General features: G+C 43.8%; 2 protein-coding genes and 1 long non-coding RNA gene across 10 annotated transcripts in view; 2 read left to right on the top strand and 1 right to left on the bottom strand.

Moving 5' to 3' along the window:
- MTM1 (myotubularin 1) overlaps positions 1-7,022 on the top strand; it is a 28,189-nt gene extending 21,167 nt beyond the window's left edge. For 3 of the 4 annotated variants that reach the window (XM_070951969.1, XM_070951970.1, XM_070951971.1), the window contains exons 13-15: positions 577-690; positions 1,120-1,296; positions 4,692-7,022. In XM_070951969.1, the coding sequence (XP_070808070.1) occupies positions 577-690; positions 1,120-1,296; positions 4,692-4,871 (471 nt within the window). In that variant the 3' untranslated portion in view covers positions 4,872-7,022. The remainder of the gene's footprint in view (positions 1-576; positions 691-1,119; positions 1,297-4,691) is intronic. The other variant, XM_070951973.1, reaches the window with a different exon arrangement.
- On the bottom strand, positions 6,997-8,609 carry LOC139322760 (uncharacterized). Its single transcript, XR_011600872.1, has 2 exons — positions 8,470-8,609; positions 6,997-7,353 (listed from the first exon to the last, which is right to left on the bottom strand). It is a non-coding gene; the product is annotated as an uncharacterized lncRNA (long non-coding RNA).
- MTMR1 (myotubularin related protein 1) overlaps positions 8,509-23,972 on the top strand; it is a 37,744-nt gene continuing 22,280 nt past the window's right edge. The window contains exons 1-9 of one of the 5 annotated variants that reach the window (XM_070951964.1): positions 8,509-8,745; positions 10,064-10,169; positions 11,614-11,637; positions 14,563-14,613; positions 17,672-17,747; positions 20,183-20,277; positions 20,389-20,496; positions 22,253-22,351; positions 23,787-23,870. In XM_070951964.1, coding sequence (XP_070808065.1) covers positions 8,582-8,745; positions 10,064-10,169; positions 11,614-11,637; positions 14,563-14,613; positions 17,672-17,747; positions 20,183-20,277; positions 20,389-20,496; positions 22,253-22,351; positions 23,787-23,870 — 807 coding nt within the window. In that variant the 5' untranslated portion in view covers positions 8,509-8,581. The remainder of the gene's footprint in view (positions 8,746-10,063; positions 10,170-11,613; positions 11,638-14,562; positions 14,614-17,671; positions 17,748-20,182; positions 20,278-20,388; positions 20,497-22,252; positions 22,352-23,786; positions 23,871-23,972) is intronic. The other 4 variants (XM_070951968.1, XM_070951965.1, XM_070951966.1 and 1 more) reach the window with 4 other exon arrangements.

Raw genomic sequence — 23,972 nt, 5'->3', positions numbered from 1 at the left:
AAGCTTCTTCAGCTTCTCTCAGAGCTGAAGAAGTTTCTTGGAAGAGAAACAAAACGTCTTCAAAGAAAAACCAGAAAGTCCAGCTGCCTCTTTAAAAAGCACCTTTGGGACAACCACAGCCTGAATGACTGAGAAACTCCGTAGACATTGGCTTTGCTATCATTTCTTCATTCGTTATAAAGTTATGCGTTGTGCGTCTGCTGGCCTGGGATCCAGGCACTGTTTGGGGACGCAACACCACAAAGCAAGATGTATGGGACCCTGCAAATGTAATTGTCAATGCCAGCCAGTCACCAAGGACCCTGATTTTGATCAAAGTTTTAATTTCTAATATTCCCATAAGTATTTCTAATGACCAGCTGGGAATTATGTCATTATATAACCGTGTGACTAACTTAACAACCACATTTAACAACGGTGGCGAGAAAAATCATAAAATGGGGCAACCCTCACTTAACCAATGTTTCACTCAGCAACAGAAATTTCGGGGTCCATTGTGGTCATATCTTGAGGACTGCCTGCCCTTTGTATCTTATCCTAAACTTCGCCTTTTTTTTTTTTTTTTTTTTTGGCTAGTTTCCCACAGCTTTCGAATTCAACGAACAATTTTTGATTACTATTCTGGATCATTTGTACAGTTGCCGCTTTGGTACGTTTTTGTACAGCTGCGACTCCGTCAGAGAGAAAGAGGTGAGTTAATGTGTCTTGATAGCAATAGCTCTTAGACTTATATACCGCTTTACAGTGCTTTTTACAGCCCACTCTAAGCGCTTTACAGAGTGAGTCTCTTGCCCCCAACAATCGGGGTCCTCATTTTACCAACTTTAGGAGAATGGAAGGCTGAGTCAACCTTGAGCTGGTAAGGATTGAATTCCTGCCAATACTACATTCTAACAGAAAGGAGGGAGGGAGGGAGGGAGGGAGGGAGGGAGGGAGGGAGGGAGGGAGGGAGGAAGGAAGGAAGGAAGGAAGGAAGGAAGGAATCATTTAATGACCGTGTTTCTAATTTAACAACTGCAGCGATTGTGGTTGTAACTTGAGGACTACCTGTATATATTACTACTTATGGATTACAGTTTTTGCTGAATCTGATTCTTGTGTTTGTCTCTTTGCTTGCAGAAACTGAGCGAGAAATCCCTGTCTCTCTGGTCCTTGATCAATAGCGCCAAGTCAAAATATACCAACCCCTTTTATACGAAAGAATTGAACAGGGCCCTTTACCCAGTCGCAAGCATGCGCCACTTGGAGCTCTGGGTGAATTACTACATTCGATGGAATCCACGGATTAGGCAGCAGGTAAAGCATCTCAACTTACTTTAACAGCAATAGCATTTAGACTTGTATACCGCTTCACAGTGCTTTCCAGCCCTCTCTGAGCGGTTTACAGAGTCAGCATTTTGCCCCTCCAACAATCTGGGTCCTCATTTTACCCACCTCAGAAGGATGGAAGGTTGAGTCAACCTTGAGCCAGTCAGGATTGAACTCCTGGCAGTGGGCAGAGTTAGTCTGAAATACTGCAGTCTAACCACAGGGAGGGAGGGAGGGAGAGAAGGAAGGAAGATAGCAATAGCACTTAGACTTATATACCGCTTCACAGTGCTTTACAGCCCATTCTAAGCTGTTTACAGAGTCAGCCTCTTGCCCCCAACAATCTGGGTCCTCATTTTACCCACCTCAGAAGGATGGAAGGCTGAGTCAACCTTGAGCCTGGTGAAATTCGAACTGCCAAACTGCAGGCCGTCAGCAGAAGTAGCCTGCAGTACTGCACTCTTAACCACTGTGCCACCACAGCTCAAAAAGAAACACAGCATGGATCTATATAATCTTTTTTTTAATCAAACATACACTTATAAAACTGTCGTATGCCAAGTCACATCATCCCGTTCTCTCCGTTCCACTATTCTCTATCTCGCCTGGCTGCATTTCTAATGATCAGAATCAACAGTTGAAAATGCACCCCATCCTTGTGACCGTTTCCTATTTATGACCTTTTTTGGGAGGCAGTCGTTTAGTAAATATTGGGGCATTAATGTCTATGGAGATTCTCCGTCACCCGAGTCATGGTTATCCCAAAGATGCTTTTTATTTCAAGAGGCAACTGCATTTTCTTGGTTTTTCTCTGAAGAGGTTTCGCTTCTCACCCAAGAAGCTTCCTCAGCTTCTCTCTGAAGCTCCTTCAGCTTCTCTCAGAGCTGAAGAAGCTTCTTGGGTGAGAAGTGAAATGTCTTCAGAGAAAAACCAAGAAAATCCAGTTGCCTCTTGGGGAAAAAAAATCACCATTGGGGCATTAAGCAACCACCAAACACTTGAGAAGTTTTTTTGTTGGAACCAAAAATGCCCATTTCCAGCAAAAATGTAAATCGCGATTACTTGACTACAAGGGCCCTTGGCCTTCAGATCTTAGGATCGGGGTCATAAGTAGCTTTTTTCAAGGTCCATGTTATTTCCAAAAGGTTGCTGAGCACCTATCACAAGGACTACTTGTATAGCAAAAGCCAAGTTTTTACTTCACTATCAAACTCCAGGGTTTCCTTAAGGTTTCTCTTCCCTCATTTTTGTGGCTCGGTGGGTAACATCTTTTTGAAAGCGGATCTGCTCGGCGGAAAAAAAGATGGCCCAGGCATGGCGTTTCTCGTTATCCTCGAAATTTGGCAGCCGAGCTGAGAGCCGAAGGAGAAAACAGTCGCTCGGCTCGACAAGTGCAGCTTTTGAAAAGAAGCCACCGGAACAAAGAGTCCGCTGTTTCTTTCCTGCAGTGGGCCTTCAGAGGCCGTTGCCAGAAAGCCAGCCTCGAGAAGGAAGGACGGCATCTGTCTCCTCTTTGCTTAAATGTTTGTTCTGAAGATGTTTGCGGGACTCAAAAAGGAGCAGCTTTGAAAGGGATGAGGAGCAAGAAATTGGCTTTTATTTATTCTGTCGTGATAGATAGGTAGAAGATAGATAGATGATAGATTAGATAGATGGATGGATGGATGGATGGATGATAGATAGATAGATGATAGATAGATAGATAGATAGATAGATAGATAGATAGATAGATAGATAGGTAGATAGATAGAGACCCTGGGCACTATGGGGGGCTTGTCAAGCTCTTGGCAGCTAAGTACACGAAAGCAAAATGCTTCCACTTTTCTTCAACTGAGATTCATGAAAAGGCTGCAAGAAAATCTACCTCCGGACTGCTTGCTTTCACTTTCGAAATGAGTTTCAGTTCTGGTTTGTCAAGGCACTATTTTTTCAGTTGTTGTTTTTTTATTTAATTAAGAGTCTCCCTGTGAACAGGCAAGGGGCATTTACCAGATAGTTGAAGAGTTTGCAGGTGGACAGGAGGGAAGATGCTGGGTAAATGGCCCATGTGCAGGAGGAAAGGAGAGGAGCATTATGCACCGAAAGATGATAGATAGATAGATAGATAGATAGATAGATAGATAGATAGATAGATAGATAGATAGAAAAAGAAAGAAAGAAGAAAGAAAGAAAAAGAAAGAAAGAAAGAAAGAAAGAAAGAAAGAAAGAAAGAAAGAAAGAAAGAAAGAAAGAAAGAAAGAAAGAGAAAGAAAGAAAGAAAAAAAAAGAAAGTATCTTTATTGGCCAAGTGTGATTGGACACACAAGGAATTTGTCTTTGGTGCATATGCTCTCAGTGTATATAAAAAGAAAAGATTCATTCGTCAAGAATCATAAGGTCCAACACTTAATGATAGTCATAGGGTACAAATAAGCAGTCAAATCATACTAGGAAACAATCGATATAAATCGTAAGGATACAAGCAACAAAGTTGTATGTATACACTTATGTAGCGTATATAGGAGGTGGTGACCCTTTGAGAGCTGCATGCAACGAAATTTCATTTTAATGTATGCCGCTTAGTGTACATTCGAAGTGACAAAGTTATTCTATTTTCTCTCCTATATTCTCTATTCTCTCCTATCCTATATTCTCTATTCTACTCTACTCTATTCATTTCTATTTCTATTTCTATTACTGGAGAAAACCAGAGTACGATACTTGCTTTAGGCTAAGGCCGTGATGGCGAACCTATGGCACGCATGCCAGAGGTGGCACGCAGAGCCACCTATGGCATGTGTGCCACCTAGGCACGTGCCCCCTCTGGCATACGTGCCACCTGGCATGCGTGCCACCAATGGCACATGCGCCGTTCCCAGGTCCTCTTCTGGTTTCTGGCACGTACATGTGTGCTGGCCAGCTGGTCTTCATGGGCACTGGAGCGCCTGAAAATGGCCCCCAAAATGGCCAAAAAATAGACATGAGTGCGCTGGCCAGCTGGTCTTCGGGTTTCCAGCACTCCAGTGCACACACATGCCCGCATGTTCCGGTTTGGGCACTCAGTGCCGAAAAGGTTCGCCATGACTGGGCTAAGGCCATACAAATCTTACAGGCGACCCACAATGTTTGAACTACTGGATAGGAGCATTAAGCCTTTTAGGGTAGGTGAATTCTTTATGCCCCCTTTATGCTTCTCCTCCTTCAGGGTGGGAGGAGAAAATGCATACTGGATAAACCCTTAAAGGACAGGAAAGCAAAGAGGTCTAGCGAAGTCTTATACTTTAAAAAAAATTCAATCAACACAATCTTAATTTGTACCCCGTTCACTCTTCCATCTCGTATGACTCAAGAGTTTTGTTTTGGGGGCCAAACTCTGTATTTTAAGACCTTTTCGCTTCGTTTAGCAGCCTAACCCAGTGGAGCAGCGTTACATGGAACTTCTAGCCCTGCGGGATGATTACATGAAGCGGCTGGAAGAATTGCAAATCACGAGCAACCCCAAATTGTCCAATTCCTCCTCGCCTTCCTCCTCCTCCTCCTCCTCTTCCTCCCAGATGATGTCGCATGTGCAAACTCACTTTTGAAGGAGAGAGAGAGAGAGAGAGAGAGAAGCTTGGCTCTTTCTCTCCCGAAACCTCTCGTCACAAAAGCGGTGCTTTATTCCGACGTGCAGGACAGAGAGAAGGAAAACTAAAATGCCTTATCTGAAGCTTCTTCGGAAACGCTTGTCCCCTGCGGAGAGGATTTGAACCCGGGAGAGCTTTTTAAAAGTGGATTTTACGTGCCTTCGGAAACCTTTTGCCTGGGAACATGCTCTCCCAACTGTCCTAAAGCGTTGTTTTGTTGCCGTTTACTTTGGAGCATCCAAATATATAGTTAATTTCAGTACTAATCACCGTTTTGGGGACTAGCACGATTTCCTTGTCCGTCACCAGGCTGTTACCTCGCTCAGGCTCAGCTGCCTCTCTGTGTAAAGTCTGGGTCAACGTGATCCTTCTGGACTCATCCTTCTAGATGTGGCCCTCGGAGAGGAGAGTTTAAAGCCAGACCGGCTGCTAAGACATTTACGACACCGCGTAAATTTCCGATCAAACGCCATTTTTTAACGCCTAAGGTGACGGCATCCACAACTGCGAGCTACCAAGAACGGGAAACTGTCCTGAAAACGTGTGCCTGTTAAGCGATGGCCTTATCTACAGAGCAGATTTAACATTTAATTTTTGGGAAAATGAAGGGAGGTGGTGCTTGTGCGCGCGTGTGGCCATATCTGCGTGACTGACATTCTGTAATGGGTTAGCCTTTCCTGAAATACATTAAAACGATTTGCAGAACGTTTATGCACTGAAGAAACTTAAAATCCAGGAGTAAAACAATTTGGAATCTTCCTCCTGTTGCTTTGCACTTCGATTGCTATTAGCCCTAGATAACACCGCTAGTAGCAACAAGATTGTGTAGGATATCCGGAGTGTGCTAAGTTGTCCGATTCCCTACATTTAAAATTTGCAGGGTAGGGTTTGTTTGTTTTTTCCTCCTTTTTTTGGTCATTGTGTTGGTCTTTTTGTCAAATTTTATGATTTGTTCCTTTCAGGAATCTTTTTAAAACGTAACTTAACGAGCACTTGTAAAATCAGCACAATTGATCTTTTAATACATATTTTGCTTAGGATATAAACTTTTAAAGCTGTTTTGGTCATTTCAGAACAAGCGAAACATAGGATTTACAAGGACTGTTTGTAGCTAACATGATTTATTTTAAAAAGTATTTGGAAGGGGGGGTAAGGGGTTACCGTATGTAAATTACTTTATGTGTAAGTTTTGATCTGCAAAATATAAGGCGGAAATTATAGGATCGATGTGTAAATTAAGGATATGGAAGTCTTTTCTGTAAAGTGTAAATAATACGATTCTAAAGGATAAAGTCAAACTCCAAAATAATTATAAATTTCTTAGTTTTAGAGGACATTGGAATATTTTAGGAATAGTATATTTTCAGTATAAGAGTAAAAATGGAGCACATTAATAGAATAAAATTGTATACTAAGAAATTTGCACTATTTCTTCAGGGATAGACTAAAATACTTAGTACTTTCAGCTAGCTAGCGCACGAATTTTCTTTTTTCATGTTTGTCCTCTAAAATTTCATTCTTTGGTGATGCTCTCCTACATTTTATCGCACCTATCAGAGGGTACTTTGCTAAAGGGAAGTGAGTAGGAGAAATGAAATATGTAACTTGTATCACAAGAAACTCAGACTTAACTCATTATTCTATTTTAAACGCCAGAGCAGAAAACTGAAAAGCTACCCAGATTCAAACATAACCGTCATTTGTTTGCTTGCAAGTTATAAGATATCTCATTTTTTTTCCCCTTGCTACTCTAAATCTTTGTGCTTTGTGGTGGTAAATCCACAAGAAATACCCGTTTCCTTTGGACTGGGACGAATAAATTGAGACACATTTGTTTGTTTTTTAAAATAAAACACTACAGCTGTCAACTCTTTGGGGAAAGGAAGTTAAACTAAAGTGGTAATTTAAAATGCCTTTGTCTTTTTCATTACCTGAATCTCACCGATTTATGTTGCCAGCACTCAAGGCATTGGATCTCGGATCTGTAGAGAATTTAATGTTGTTTGGGGGGGAAAGTATATAACTTGGTGAAAATGCTTTTTTTTTTTTCTAAAAAGAAAGAAAACACGACTGGCTTAATTCATTATGAAATAAAAATCAAATATTTAATTTTTTTTTCCTGATTTCTTTCCTTCAAGTTACAAAGGTGGGAGGGGGGAGAGAAGAGGGCATCAGTCTTGTGGATTTGCTGAGTTCAGGGTGGGAAATGTCCATGATGGGCATTCCTTGCACCGTTGCCCTTAATTCCTGGCTGGGGATGATGGGAATTGAAATCCACCGGATTTGGAAGCCACGTTTGAAATGCAAAGCTGCAAAGGGATCCGATATCCCATTGAAGCCATCATTGGCCCGACTACAGCTACCGTAAAAGCATGGGGATGACCTCAATGAGAGGAAGGCACATGGGATGTGGAGTCCCTCATGAGACAGACTCCTTTGCCTAGTAAGAATGGGAATATAAGCATTACACCACAACACCAACACTTGTCCATTCCCACACTAGCACTTCTCCTTTGGCACACCCGCTTTCCCATTCTCCTGCTTTGCACAACCTGTCATAGCTTTGCACGCCTACGCTCTTCGCACTTCTCCTTAGCTTTGCACAGGCACGCTTCCATTCCCCCAGCTTGGCACACCCACACACACCTCTGTTGGCCCCAGTTTTGCACACTCAGGCTCACACTTCTCCAGCCTTGCACACCCGCACCCTTTTTCCATTCCCCAACCTTGCATACCCATGCCCCTGCACTTCTTCCCCAGCTCTGCACATTCACACTTGCACTTCTTCCCCAGCTTTGCACACCCACCCACCCACCCCTCCATTGGTCCCCGTTTTCAGCACACACTTCTTCCCCCCCCTGCCTCGCACACCTTTTCCATTCCCCGGCCTTGCACACCTAGGCTCCTCGCACTTGTGCTTCCCCAGCTTTGCACAGGCACACTTCCACTCCCTAACTTTGCACACCCACCTCTTCTCCCTTGGCCCCAAGCTTTGCACACCCCCACTTCTCCATTCCCCATTTCCCCCCCCCCAGCTTTGCAGACACCCTTCCTTTCCACAGCTTTTGCACGCCCACCCACCCTTCTCCATTCCCCCCCACCCAGAGCTTTGCCCAGGGACACTTCCACTCTCTAACTTTGCACACCCAGCCCTTCTCCCTTGGCCCCAAGCTTTGCACTCCCAGCCACCCTTCCATCCCCCAGCCTCGCACTCCCAGGCACACTTCTCCTTTTTCCCAGCTTTGCACACCCACGCTTCCATTCCCTAGCTTTGCACACCCTTCTCCCTTGGCCCCAAGCTTTGCACACCCCCACTTCTCCATTCCCCATTCTCTTCCAGCTTTGCAGACACCCTTCCTTTCCCCAGCTTTTGCACGCCCACCCACCCTTCTCCATTCCCCCCAGCTTTGCACACCCACACCCTTTTCCACTGGCCCCAACCTTTGCATACCCCCACTTCTCCATTCCACCCCCCCACCCCAGCTTTGCACACCCACCCACCCCCCCTTTTGCATCCCCCAGCCTGGGCCCCGCGAGCCCCTTTGCACCCACCCACCCATTTCCCCCGCTTGTCGGCATCGGGGCGGCCGGGGCGGAGGAGGCCCTGCCCGGCCAGGCGTCGGCGGCTGAAGCGGCCCCTCCTGCTCGGCGGAAGCGGCGCGTCCAACATGGAAGGCGGCAGGCCGGCGGGGACGGGGACGGGCCCTGGGACGGCGTTGGGGGCTTCGCTGGAGTCAGGAGGCCCGGTCCGGAGGCCCTCCCGCTTGGCGGCCCCGGCTGCCTCCACGGCCCCGGCCTCGGCCTCGCCAGGCGCCGAACAGCCCGCCGACAGGTGAGGCAGGCCGGGAAGGAAGGAAGGAAGGAAGAGAGAGAGAGAGAAAAAAAAAAAACGGGGCCTTCGCCCGCTCGTCAACTACCACCACGACTCCAAAGCCCATGGTGCGCGGCCGGGCCTAGCGGAGTCGCCCTCCTCTGGCGGCTACCCCCCCCCCCCCCGCCGACGGGCGGGAAGGGAAACATGGGCTTTGTCGTCCATCCTGGCGGGTTCGGGGCTGACATAAAGAGAGGAGGAGGAGGGGTTTTTTTGGGGGGAGTGGGGGGTTGAGAGTGCTGGAGTTTGGGCTTCTGGGCAACATGGGCTTTGTGGTGGTTCTTTTCCTCCCACCCGTCCCTAGGCAATCTGGAGTTGCTATTGTTTTGAGGAAGGGGGGTTTTTGTAGTCCAGAGCAACTGGTGGGTGGTTTTCTTTGGGGTGGGGGTTTGGGGGCAGCTTCTTTTGGGGTGGGTGATGGGGTTTGTAGTCCAGCCAAGACTGGGAAAGAGGCACTTTCTGGGGTGGGTAAGCAGGATGGACAGTTGGGGAGAAAAAATGCTATTATTATTATTATTTTTTCTTTGGCGTCAACTTTTAAAAATCCTCACTTTGCAACACTGCTTGCCCTTTTCGCAGCTCACAAAATTAAATATAGGGTGATGGGGTTTGTAGTCCAGCCGGGCTGGGAAAGAGGCACTTTCTGGGGGAAGTAAGCAGGATGGACAGTTGGGGGGAAAAATGCTATTTTTATTTTTAGGCATCAACTTTTAAAAATCCTCAATTTGCAACACTGCTTGCCCTTTTCGCAGCTCACAAAATTAAATATAGGGTGATGGGGTTTGTAGTCCAGCCGGGCTGGGAAAGAGGCACTTACTGGCACGGTGGGCAGGATGGATAGTTGGGGAAAAAAATGCTATTTTGGGGGGGGGGGGGATCAACTTTCTGCTGCTAAACGAGACAGTGAGTTTTGCCTCATTTTACGACCTTTCCTCCCACTGTTAAGAGAATCATTGTCATCGTTGAGTCACCCGGTTGTTAAGTGAATCCGGCTTCCCCGTTGACTTGGCTTGTCGGAAGGTCTCAAAAGGGGGATCACATGACCCCGGACCACTGCGACCGTCATAAATAGAGGAGTCCGTTTCCAGGGTTTCCAAATTTTAATCACATGACCAGGACCTTGCTGCAACGGTTGTAAATGTGAAACGTCACTTTTTTTCAGTGCCCTTGTAACTTCGAACGGTCACTAAACGGAACGGTTGTAAGTCGAGGCCTACTTGTATAGATATAAAAGCAGTTTTTAAAAAAGTCAAATCACATGTTACGTGTCGTCTTGTAGCCCTACAGGATCCCATGTTGAGTGGTGCAAGCAACTCATCGCAGCTACGATTTCTAGCCAGATTTCGGGTTCTGTCCTCTCGGACAATGTATCCAGAGAACATCGGGTAAGTTTTTAATCTTAATTTATTTAATGTATCTTATCAGTAGTACTGAGAGTTTTAGAAATAAGAGTAGAAATTAGAATTCTTTATTGGCCAAGTGAATTCTTTATTGGCCAAGACACACAAGGAATAAACTCTGTACATACAATAATAGTGATAGATCATTAATCGTAGTCATTGTAAAAAAAACATTCATCATAAAACATTAGATACAAAACTTAGTGAGAGTCACAGGATGCTAAATAAGCATCCGGGTTGTCATACATGTCAGCGACTTACAACAGTTTCATTTAGTGACAGTGCTAGAAGCTTTAGCTGAAGTTTTTTTACATTGAAGACTCGGTGAGAAAAGATCTAAAGATACAGGTAGTCCTCAAATTACAACTGTTCGTTTAGTGACCATTCAAAGTTACAACGGCAGTGGAAAAAAAGCGACTTAATGACCGTTTTTCACACTTACGACCCTTGTAGCATCCTCCTTGGCCCCGTGATCAAAATAACTACAATTTGGACAGATAAGTTGTCTCTGCCATTACATTGGCTGATGGAATTGGAGATTAAATTTCTATTCTCCATATATCTTGGGGTCTTTTTTTTTTCTTTATTCGGTTTTTTTTTTTCCCCCATTGAGAACTTGAAGGAATATCTTTAGCTAACTTCCTGGAGAACTGTCCCCGATCAGGGTCAAACATCGTATTTACTTCTCACATTCTGTTAAGATAATAATAAAACAAACAAATAAATACACCATGATAGAATAGCATTGAGACTATAAATGTTAGTTCTAACTTTGGGTGTGTCTTGTTTAATTAATTACTTGACTGAAGCGATCAAGATTTAAACAGTTGCTTAAATTTATTCAGAAGACTACCCAGTAGTGGTAGATTATTGGCTACCTTGTGATGGTAAATTATTATTTTAACTATGCAAAATAAATCTGAATATTTCAATGGTACTTGTTTCCTACGAATAACAGGTAGTGGGAAGGAATGAAATGATTGGTGCATCCATGTTAAAATACCAACCTTACCTTTGTTTTTGTTTTAATGACAGTATTTTCTTTTTTAAAAAAAACCAGTGAAGTAATTGCATATTTTGAATGCAATTCAAAATGCAAAATCTTTGGTCAGCAGAATATCCTAATTCTGCTGACCAAAGATTTCACTTTATGGTTGTCTTTAAACTTCTGGTTCTCTTGATATTTTTTTTGTCAACACCTTCAAAGAAATTAATGGAAGAGATTCCACATTTTGGGGTGGAGGGGGGAAGGGAAGTCCTTGGTTATTTGAAAATCCTTGATGCATTGATATTCAATCTTGTAATAAGTGATCGTATAGATCAATGGTCCTGATTGGGCCTCTGAGAACATCCTCATGGAAGTGGCTTTGCCTAAAATCAGGATTTCAGTCTATAACTTGTTGGATAATATCTGTATTTTAACTAACAGGTGTACAGGAAGCCTACCATAAGGGTAAGAATATATGTGGCTGTCAGCAAGTTAGACTCTTACCTGTTCTGTGCTTTTTTTTTTTTTCCCCTGTTGTGTTCAAAACTTGATGTGCCTTTGGTGTTTGTTTTTCTTGACTTCATAAATGGTTGTTTTCGAGCTGCTGGCCCCTCTCGCTATGCAGCATAATAGCTTGTTTGCCATAGAACTGTTGTATGTTGTATTCCAGTGCTTTCATAAACAATAAAAATCAGATTAAGGTAAAGGTAAAGGTTCCCCTCTCACATATGTGCTAGTCGTTCCCCACTCTAGGGGGCAGTGCTCGTCTCCATTTCAAAGCCGAAGAGCCAGTGCTGTCCGAGGACGTCTCCGTGGTCGTGTGGCCGACATAACTCAACACCAAAGGTGCACGGAACGCTGTTTCCTTCCCACCAAAGGTGGTCCCTATTTTTCTACCTGCATTTTTTACGTGTTTTCGAACTGCTAGGTTGGCAGAAGCTGGGACAAGTCACGGGAACTCACCCCCGTTACGCGGCACTAGGGATTCGAACCGCTGAACTGCCGGCCGACTTTTCGATCGGCAAGCTCAGCGTCTTAGCCCCTGAGCCACCGCATTCCTGAAAAAAAAAAAACCCAGATTAGGAGTATTTTAACTTTCGTTGGAAAAGCAAGGGAAACAACTTAGGTTTTATCCTATTAATTCTGACAACGTAAGTCCTCCCAGCTGACGCTTGCGTGCTGCAGGCGGCAGAGGACAATTTTAGCAGCTGTAAAGCAGGCAGTGTGCTCAAGTGGTTGGAAAGGAAAGTCTACGGAAAGCCTTAATTTAGTCTGTATCAACAAGAGGCCCATTCACGCCTCCCTTTACATAAGCTTGATTGTCAAACTCTTCGGAGAGGGAGTCTTAACACAGGGGTCTCGGGGGGTTATCACTGCAGTAGCCAGTAGCGTGGCTCCCCAAATTGTTAAAACAGATTACTTCGGTGTCCCCAAGGTACTTTGCAAAAGGCTACAAGTTCCAGATTAACAAGAGTTGGAAGGTACCTTGTAGGACATCTAGTCCAACCCTCAATCTTTCGCTTTTCATCCATTCGCTTCTTTGGTTCTGAAGAAGTTTCCCGGATGAGAAGGGGAAACATTTTCAAGGCAAAACAAAGAAAAGTCCAGTTGCCTTTTTAAAAAAAACATCCATGACCTGGATGATGGAGAATCTCCATAGAGATTCATTCGGTGGTGATTTTTGTTTTCCTTTTCTTTTTGCTTTGCTGTCCTTTCCCAAAAAACGCTCCTCTTTCCAATGATCAAATAGACAAGCAAGAAATGCATAAAAAGAAGAAGAAAAAAACCTTGGACTACTTACTATCTGCTTCCCTACTTTATAAGGAGACTTTCAACCATATAACTATGATGCCTGTACTGAACCTTCAAATAAAATATCAAGATGAAAAGCCACTGCCCTAAACACATTTGCTCCAAGTTTTTATTTGTGAAAGGCAAGGATTTTATTTTCAGTTACGTATTGCATTTTTCCCCCTTGTCTCCCTATCTGATTGCTCAGCGTTCAGCCAAATCTTTTTAGCTGCTTCTTCTTCTTTTTTTTTTTGTGCCGGATCTTCTGCTATATTCTACACCCTTCATCTGTGTCAGACGAGACTTAAGACACAACAGCTCAGTTCTGCTCTTTGAAACAATATTCTGAAGCGCAATCTACCTTAATCTTCTGAAGGTTGGCTGCTGACGGTTTGAAGGGCAATTGAACCCTGCTTTCCGAATGAAAGGGACGCAGATGAAAAGAGCTAGGGAATTTATCCAGTTCTTTAGATCCATAACGAAACATGGAGATATAGGTGGGCAGTCAAAGCCATTGGACAGGATAAGGAGACATCCAAAGCCAGGGAAAGAGAGGGATCTGGTCAAAAAGGACCACTGTTTCTTCAACTCTAGAGCAGGCGTCTCCAAATTTGGCAACTTTAGGACATGTGGATTTCAACTCCCAGAATTGGGAGCCAGCCACGTTTGAAGTTTGGAGACAACCTGCTCTGGAGGAAGCCTTGCAAAGCTCTGTGCGCCATTAGATGGGGTTTCCAACCTTAGCAAACTGAATTCCCACGGTGGAAGTTGAAGTCCACAAGTCTTAAAAGTTGCCAAGATTGGAAATATCCGTTGACCTGGATGTTCTCAAAGATATTTGAGGAACAGCAATTTAGCATCATTCATGGATTGACCCAACTCTGGGAGGGGAACCTGTGACCTGCAGAACCATTTCAAACTGACATTTTAATCAGACGATCAGAACCAGGTGCAGTCAAACTCTGGCACGGCACATTTCCCTGAATCTCACCCCAAATCTCCCTTTATGTTAATGAGCAGATTCCAGACAGTTTTGTTGCATTCTTAGCACAAAAAAAAAAAATTATTTTAATAGAACCAGCAAGGGAAGGGAAACGTCATTGTTCAATCTTCAGATTGTTGCATGGTTTTTGTTTTCTGCTACTGAGATGTGCTGTCAATCAGTTTCCTTCTGTCGTTTTTTAAAGCATGCTGGCTACTTTGATCCTCTGCATTTTGCCTTTTTTTTCCCCGGTTTTGAGAGGTTAAAAAGATTTCGCGTGTCAAAAGGACAAGGGCGTTCTGTGAGATTAAGGTTTTTCTCTTTAAAAGGAAAAGAAATGCATGTCTTCCTGTTCATTCCTTTCGTTTTGTTGTGTTTTCTTTTTTTTTTTTTCTTTTCTTTTGTTTTAACCAAAGTAGCCAATTTCGTAGGTGCCAACCTGTCGACTTTAATGCATTCGATTGGGGAAAGGTATGAAAAAGCTGACGTTGAAGTATCTACTGTCTCTTTTTTGCAAAAAAAAAAAAAAAAAATTCTGTCCTTTCACCTTGTTCTGTGCATGTTTTTCCCCCCTCCTCTTACTTCTGCTTGCCACTCGCTGCAACCTTGCAATTCAGGAGATTCAGGATGGACGCAATGGTTATCCTTCTGACGCAGAATTCGATCAGGTTTATATTTATACTCCTATTTCGTTCCCTAACTTAAATAGCTAGTGCAGTGATGGCGAACCTTTTCGGCACCGAGTGCCCAAACTGGACCGTGAATGCATGTGGGAGTGCCGGAGCACCGGAAACTCCGAAGACCAGCTGGCTGGCGTGTACATAATGGCCATTTTTCAGGCCATTAGCAGGCCATTTTTTGGGCTGTTTTCAGGCTGTTTTCAGGCTGTTTTTGGCCTGGAAAACTGTCAAAAAACAGCCAGAAAATGTTGTGGCCCGTCAGCGGCCTGTGCAGATTGTAGCTGATTCCGACAACGAGGAGGCTGGTGTGGTGCTGCGCCAGCAGCCTGTGCAGCTGGGGCTCGAGTCAGACAGTGAGGAGGCTGGAGAAGATGTGGTGCCAGAGGCAGGGATTTAACCAGGGCCTTCAGAAGTTCCTTTAAGTGAAGAGGACGAAGAGGAGGAGCCTCTTCTCGATGCACGGATACGCAGAGCTGCCAAAAGGCAGGAGTAGCTCCTCAGGAGGAGGTCTCCTCGAGAGTAAGGCTTGGGGCTAATTGGCCACTCCCTTAGCCTATTTAAGGAGGAACGCCGATTGCAGCAAACTGTAAGGAACAACTTTAGTTCACTCTCCTTCGCGTCTGGATTCTCTGCAAAATTGCTTCTGGGCTTTCTGCCAACCCTAGTAAGACTGTGATTACCTTATCTTAGAATTCTTGATGGCTGTTAAGAACGTTTATTAACAGCCTTTGGTTGATAAAGACTGAGTTATTTGAGTAAAATAAGCTTTGTATAGATTTTGTGTGTGCTACGTTCTTTGGGGTCCGTAGCTGGGGCAGAACAGAAAATGGCCCAGAAAACGGCCAGAAAAAGGCCTGAAAACGGTCCCCAAAAAACAGCCTGGTTTTGGGGCGTTTTCCGGGGTGTTTTCCGCGGCTCCGGCACCCGCGAATACCAGCTGGCCGGCATGCATGTGTGAGCCGAAAACCACAAGAGCAGCTGGCGACGGCACGCGTGCCCACAGAGAGGACTATGTGTGCCACCTCTGGGACGCGTGCCTTAGGTTCGCCATCACGGAGCTAGTGTTTTTCCATGGGGCGTTGGAAAAAGGTAACTATGCGGGGGGTTTTGTTAACCTGTTCCTCCACAGCTTGACAACTGATGTGAAAGATGGAGACGCAACCAGGGGTGTGTTTTGAAGAACCTAAGAAATAAATTCCTGCCAAGGATAGAATTGCTAAACTGGGGAGGTTCTTCTTTAAAATGCTCCAAAGGTTAGCCTTATTCCCTAGAGACTTGGAACTTTTGAGTAGGGGTAATCCTTGACTTACAACCATTCGTTTAGCGGCCGAAGTTAACGACGGCTCTGAGAAAAAAAGGGACTTGTGACCATTTTTCACACTTAACGACCGTCCCCGTGGTCACGTGATCAAAAGTTCAGCCGCTTGGCAACCGACTCATATTTATGACAGTCGCCTGGGGTCATGTGTGATCCCCTTTTGCATCCTTCTGACAAGCGAAGCCAACGAAGAAGCCCGATTCACTTAACAACGGTGATGAGAAAGGTGGTAAAACGGGGCAGAACTCCCTTAACCACTGTCTCAGGTTAGCAGCGGAAAATTCGGTTCTCAATTACTGTATTTTTCGGAGTATAAGAAGCTCTGGACTATAAGACGCACCTACCTCTTTTGGAGAGGAAAACAAGAAAACACAATCTGCCTCTGCCACCCAGCAATTTGCCTCCTTGCAGCAAACAGCCTGTTTCTGTTTCAGTTTCATTTTCTTCACAGCCTGATTAGCACAAGAAAAAAAATCTGCCTCTACCTCCCAGCAATTTGCCTCCCTGCAGCAAACAGCGGAGGCCAAAAAAGGGGTGTGTGCAGGCGGCAATAGGCAATGGCAATCCCTGCAGCCTGAAACAGCTGATGGTCAGGAGGCCGATCCAGCCGACAATCAGCTGCTTGTGCTAATCAGGCTGTGAAGAAACTGAAACGGAAACAGGCTTGTTTGCCACAAGGAGGCAAATTGCTGGGAGGTAGAGGCCACAGGGTAGGCGGAGCTACATTCGGTGTATAAAACGCACCCAAATTTTCACCCTCTTTTAGGGGAGGGGAAAAAAGTGTGTCTTATACTCCGAAAAATACGGTAAATAGTCGTAAGTCGAGGGCTGCCTGTAGCCACGAGGTAGAGAAGACAGCCACTGGTTCTTGAAAAGGGCCACAGAAACGTCCTTTCCTCCATGATCAATGCTACATGATGCCGTTAAAAGAGGGTACCCTGGCATCTTGGAGCCACGATTTAACACAAGTCTTCCGGTACAAATGTGATCTCTAAGACTTCCAGCAGGTGAGGAGATTTAACGAAGCTTGGCTTACAACACCGCCTCCGTTTCCCTAAGCCTTGCTGAAGCCTTTTAGATCCGTAGGAACTTAACAACCTTTGTACGCGCTTCTGGGATAATCAGCCTGACTTTTGCGTAAGTGTTTTCGCACTTTAACCCACTTCGCTTTCGTCAGCGTGTCGTCAAAAGAGCAAAGCCATCCAGCTTCACGGATGCCCCGTAGAACCTGGACAGATTTACTCTGCCTTGATCAAGCTCGAGAGGTCCTGAGATCGGCCACTGGATCACCATCTCCTACCCCTCCTGCTCGGGAATCCGTTCCCTTCTGAAACCTTGAAATCCAGGATCCCTTCCCTTCACGGTGGGGCGAATCCACATTCGTAACATCAGCGTCCCTCCAGCTTCGTCAAATTTCCTCATCCCGCTCCCACGGAAAACCGCCGTCTGAGCCGGATCGGCCACGACCGATCCGTCGCAGAACCAGAGTAGCGGGTGATGAACTGGTATCCGAGTGGCGGGATCCTGTGATCTCCTGGCCTCCTTGTCTGCAAACAAGTCTCTTGCCCCCACCCACCCACCCACCCCCAGCGTTGACGTGTACAAAACGTGCAATTTGTGCGGCTTCTCTAACTTTCTAACCAATGCAAGTGGGTTTTTCCCACTTTGGAAAAGCTCGTGGAAAACGAGACCCGGGATTTGATTTTCGCCTTTTGGATCTCTTGCCAGGCCCTGAGGGATGGGAACAAGCTGGCCCAGATGGAAGAAGCCCCTCTCTTTCCCGGAGAGTCCATCAAAGCGATCGGTAAGTGCAGGGGTTAAATGTAAAATCTGTTACTACCGGTTCTGTGGGCGTGGCTTGGTTGGGGGGGTAATGTGACTGAGTGGGCATAGCCAAGTTTTTTCTTTTTAACTTTTCAAAGCATTTTTCCTAATGCTTTGAAAAGCCTCTGCCGATCAGGCAACTCAGCTGGGATCGTCAGAGGCTTTTCAAAGCGTTTTTTTTACCACCTCTTCGGCCAAAGAGGTTGCAGAAAAAAAACGCTTTGAAAAGCCTCTGACGATCCCAGCTGAGCCGCGCGATCATCAGAGGCTTTTTTTTTTTTTCGTCGGAAGAGGTTGTAGAAAAAATGCTTTTAAAAGTTAAAAAAAGAAAGTCTCTGATGATCGTGCGGCTCAGCTGGGCATGGTGGGGGGGGCGCAGGGATTTTTGCTACCGGTTCTCCGAACCACTCGCCACCATCGCTACCGGATCAGGCGATCCGGTCCGAACCGGGAGCATTTCACCCCTGGGTAAGTGAGACCGCTTAAAACGAAGACGGCCGCGACGTTTCTCCTCGGCGGCTAGACGTCACAAAGACAAGCCATCTCCCTTGTCGTTTCAGTACGCGGCTGCAAGATTTCCATCTTTGCAATCCTTAATCCCTTCAACCCAAAGCGGGGCTCGCCGAGCACAAAAGGCGGCTCCGTCTGAAAAGAATTTTAATTACGAATTAACATAGAATTAAGTGAGCCGCAAGATGGATGTCTGAGTTATAATCCCGCAGATACTTAACTGCTCAGCAGTTTCATCCCGTTGCTTTGTTGTAGGGGTTTTTTTTTTTTTTTTAGTGTTCCAATACTTGGAAATGAAATGTTGGCGTATCTGAACAGCGTGTGGGTACCCACGTCTCTTTTCCTCTCTCAAAAGTCCATTGAAAAATTAAAGAGAAGGAAAGCTGTGGAGATTCTCAGTCATCCAGGTCATGGCTGTCCCAAAGGTACTACCAAGAGCCTTGGTAGTACAGTGGTCTAAGGCACCCTGTTATTAAGCTGGTTATTAAGACCAGCTGTCTGCAATTAGTAAATTCAAATCTCGCCAGGCTCAAGGTTGACTCAGCCTTCCATCCTTTCTAAGGTAGGTAAATTGAGGACCCAGTTGTGGGGGTAATAAGCTGACTTTGTATAAAATATACAAAAGGATGAAGGCTATTGCTTAGCGCATTGTAAGCTGCCCTGAGTCTCCGGAGAAGGGCGGCATATAAATCAAATTTTTTTTTTTAAAAAAAAGTGCTTTTTGAAAAGACAACTGGATTTTCTTGGATTTGGGTTTTTTTTTTCCCCCTCAAAAACATTTTGCTTCTCATGTAAGAAGCTCAACTGAAGAAGCCTCTTGGATGAGAAGCGAAACGTTTTCGAAAGAAAAACCTAAGAAAGTCCAGTTGTCTTTTAGAAAAGCACTTTTGGGATAACAGTGAACTGGTTGTAATGCTTTTTTGCTATTTCCCCAAAATGGCTGGCTGGGGAATTCTGGGAGTTGAAGTCCACAGGTATTAAAGATTTCCTTCCCTGGAGATTAATTGCTCAATAATGTCGGTAGAACAGCACAATGCTTGCTATAATACATCAGGAAGTGATATTACTGTGTGATATGTAGTATACATATAGTACTACATACTACTATATAGTAATATCACTTTGTCCATTTTGGATGGATTATATAATGACTGGGAAGGGGTGTGTATGTACGTATATGTGTGTATATGTGTCTGGATGGATGGATGGATAGATGGATGGATGGACGGACAGACAGATAGATTGATTATCTATCCCTGTCTGTCTGTCCATCCATCCATCCATCTATCTATCTCTGTCCGTCCATCCATCCATCCAGATAGATAGATGGATGGATGGATGATAGGTAGATAGATAGACAGACAGATAGATATAGATAGATGAGAGAGAGAGAGAGAGAGACAGATATAGATAGATGATGGATGGATGGATGGATAGATGATAGGTAGACAGATAGAGATAGGTAGGTAGGTAGATAGAAGAATGGATAGATAGATGGATGGATGGATGGATGGATGGATAGATAGAAGAATGGATAGGTAGATAGATGATAGGTAGATAGATGATAGTATAAAATTAAAATTTAAGACGTTATCTGTGCTTAAAACATTTAATTTTTTAAAATGGGGATCCCTGTGCCTTTAGCCTTTCCTAAAATTGACATAGCTTGGTCTTTCTTTATTTTACTCTTCTATTGTAAAAATATGAAACTGTAAAACGAAGGGCGGTGAAAGATTTTTTTTTTTTAAAAAAAATCCTTTATTATACCTTGCTGTGCAAAAGGGCTTTTATTCCACCCGTAACGCTGTATTCAAATTGGGATTTGAAAGCAGAGATCATAACTTGCATGAAAGATTTTTCAATAAAGGGATGTAAGCATTAATAATATGTCACCTTTTTTCTCAGCTAAAGATGTGGTCTATATCTGCCCATTCATCGGAGCCATCAGTGGCACGTTGACAGTGACCGATTACAAAATGTATTTCAAGAATGTGGAGAGGGTGAGTCTTTGTTCTGTATTGCACATCATGCATTTTCTTGTCCCAGGTGATAAATATTTACTCATGGGTGTATTTTTAAAAAAATGTTATTTTTTTTCATTCGAATTTCAGGATCCACATTTTGTCCTTGACGTTCCCCTCGGAGTAATAAGTAGAGTGGAAAAGATTGGCGTGCAGAGCCACGGAGACAATTCTTGCGGTATAGAGATTGTTTGCAAGGTACGGATTGGGTGTCTCTAGAGATTCTCCGTCATCCAGGTGATGGTTGTCCCAAAGGTGCTTTTTCAGGAGGCAACTGGACTGTCTTGATTTTTCTTTTGAAGACGTTTCACTTCTCATCCAAGAGGCTTCTTCAGCACTGACTGGATGGTGGGGAATGGAAGGATTTATATTCCTTGCAGACAGCTGGTCCTTTGCATCCTTTTAGAGGGTCATTGAAGCACTTGAAGGTTTATCTGTGGATCACCTGAGTGGTGCTCCTGGTTCCTGTAGTCTGCATTTTTTTTTCCTCTGGAAATCCATTCCATCCCAAATTGTATAGCTAAAAGTCTGTAGAGATTCTCCGTCATCCAGGTCAAGGTGCTTTTTTTCAGGAGGCAACTGCAGTTTCTTGTTTTTTTTCTTTTGAAGACGTTTCGTTTCTCATCCAAGAAGTCAGAGCTGAAGAAGCTTCTTGGATGAGAAGCGAAACATCTTCAAAAGAAAAAAAACAAACTGCAGTTGCCTCCTGAAAAAAAGCACCTTTGGGACAAAAATGCTGCTTTTTGATTTCTGTACAACAATAATGCTGTCGCGTCAGGCTTCTCCCCCAAAGTAGAACCAGTTGGCCAAACACTCAAAGATCCGTGAACTTCTGCTAAGACATTTCATTGTAGAAAAGGTAAAAAGCCATTACGAAGGAATCCTGCGAAGCCGTACAACAAACGGGAGTTCTGTTTGCCAGAATCCAAGTTCATCCAAGCTCAGAGAGCACAAAGAACCCCCACAGTTCAGTCCTGAGCTGCAAATAACTCTCTTCTGTTGAGTAATCCAAATTGAAACTTCATGTGCTGCTTTTTTCCATCTTAGAAGAGAAGGCCAGGCAGGTTCTGTTTGGTTGGGGAGATGCTGTTTGTTCCTTGTTTTGGGATGGTCCTATCAATTATTTGTTTGTTGTGATCCATTTGAGAAGCAACTTTCCCAAGCTTCTCACAACTATTGTCCTAGAAATCAAAAGTTTAAGGTGGAATTTTACTGTGCCCAAAGCATACAGTTGTGGCGAAAATTGTGGAAGCCTTTTTGGGAAAAAGTGTATTTTTGAGGTTTGATGGCTAATAACACCACTTTTTGGGGGGAGTTTCAAGATAATCCTATTCCACTGCTGGAATGGCCTGGGAATAGCCCAGACCTTCACCCAGTTGAAAATCTAGGGAGCCGACTAAAGAAACTTGTTAACCAGCAATAAAACCCAGTTAATAGAAGCAATCCTTCAATCTTGGTTTCACATGATAACAGCTGCAGAACTAAAAGACTTGGTTCACTCCATGGGAAGATGTTGTAAGGCCGTCATTCATGCTAAAGGTTACCCAACTAAGCATTAACTGACATGGTGATCATTTTTGTATATCTCATTTTTTCTATGGTGATCATTTTTGTATATCTTGTTTTTTCTATGTGTTTCACTTTTCTTTTTTATACTTTAACTGCTATTCTAATAGCAAATCCTTCATAAAAATTATTGCATTTCATTCTTGATTAAATTATCTTTCCATTGATATCTAATTTTATGGTACTACTCCCCAAAAAAGTGGTGTTATGAGCTAGTTTTAGAAAAGACACTTTTCCCAAAAGGTTTCCACAATTTTGGTCACTACTGTAAATTAAACATGATTTTCTCTAGCAAGAGTCGCCAATGCCAAATGCTTAAATTTCTATAAAGTGCTGTAATTTTTTTATATATATATAACCAGTCAAACCTAAAGATATCTTTCAACAGGATATGAGAAACTTGCGGTTTGCTTATAAACAGGAAGAACAGAGACTGGAGATTTTTCAGAACCTGATTACCCGAGCATTTCCGCTTTCTCACGGGCTGGTAAGCCTAAACGCAAAGTTCTTACCCCTTAGCAAAACACACAAGGAAGAATAAAGGAAAGTAAATACATTGATTTTTTTTTTCTTTCACCATCACAAAACATAAATATTATCATGGATGCCAGGACAACAAGATTACCATATTTTTCAGACTATAAGATGCACTTTTTTGTCTCCCAAAAGAGGGTGAAAATGTCTGTACGTCTTATAGACTGAATATTGCCGAAGCCCCACCCACCTGCCGGCTGTTTTTTAGCCTCCGCACGCTCCGTTTTTGGGCCTTTTTTTTGGCCTTTTCATGGCTTTTTTCAACCTGTTTTTGAGGCTTTTTTCGGCCCATTTTTTTGGAAAAAAATGGGCCGAAAAAAGCCTCAAAAACAGGCTGAAAAAAGCCATGAAAAAGGCCAAAAAAAGCCTTGAAAACGGTCCAGAAAAAGCCTAAAAAATGGGGCGGAAAAAGCCCCCAAAATAGACTGGAAAAAGCCATGAAAAAGGCCAAAAAAAGCCTAAAAAATGGGGCAGAAAAAGCCTCAAAAACAGGCCGAAAAAAGCCATGAAAAAGGCCAAAAAAAGCCTTGAAAACGGTCCAGAAAAAGCCTAAAAAATGGGGCGGAAAAAGCCCCCAAAACAGGCCGGAAAAAGCCTCAAAAACGGGCTTGGAAAAGCCTCAAAAATGGGCCGAAAAAAGCCCCCAAAACAGGCTGGAAAAAACCCCCAAAACAGGCCGGAAAAAGCCTCAAAAACAGGCCGGAAAAAGTCTGGAAATGGGTGGAAAAATGGCCCCAAAAAAGGAAGACCAAAAACTTTTTTTTTTGTTTTGTTTTCCCCTTCTAAATTTGGGTGCATCTTAAAGTCCAAAAATACGGTAATTTTGTACATAACAGCTATGGAGAGAATATAGAGAGAATAAGGTTTCTATCTTGAATGGGACGGTGTTATGTCAGTTATGACCTCAACTTAACGACCACAATTGAACCCCAAATTTCTGTCGCTAAGCAAGACCGCTGTTAAGCGAGTTTTGCCCCATTTTACGACCTTTCTTGCCACAGTCGAATCACGGCAGTAACCCGGTTGTTAAGTGAATTTGGCTTCCCCGTTGACTGCTCATTAGAAGGTTGCAAAAGGAAGTCATTTGACCCCAGGATACGGCAACTGTCATAAGTTTGAGCCAGTTGCAAGCATCTCAATTTGGATCATGGGGCTGCTACAAAGGTCATAAGTCTGGAAAACGGTCATTTTTTCAGTGGTAACTTTGAATAGTCACTAAATGAACTGTTGTAAGTCGAGAACTACCTATAATATTAAAAATGAGTAGTGGGCAGTTACGTTTGCTGGCACGTAGGTTCATTCTTACTTCTCGCAACTAAATCTTTGTGTGGAGATCAAGAAATGAAGTTCAGTGACCCTAACTTTGGCTTTTCTTTCATTGCATTCAGCCATTCTTTGCGTTCACTTACAAAGAGAAATTTCCTACTAACGGTTGGAAGGTTTATGATCCGGTGGCAGAGTATAAAAGACAGGTGAGCCTGGTTGATTTTCATGGGTTGGAATACCATCCAATATCGAGCATTCTACGTATGTACACACGAACACCAGAATTAGAATAGAATAGAATAGAATAG

The sequence above is a fragment of the Pituophis catenifer genome, unplaced genomic scaffold (assembly GCF_029215685.1).
Source record: "Pituophis catenifer annectens isolate HBS135680 unplaced genomic scaffold, rPitCat1.0.hap2 SCAF_11, whole genome shotgun sequence".
NCBI lineage: Eukaryota > Metazoa > Chordata > Lepidosauria > Squamata > Colubridae > Pituophis > Pituophis catenifer.
Note: the sequence above shows the minus strand (reverse complement) of the source record. Positions and strands in the feature narration are given on the sequence as shown.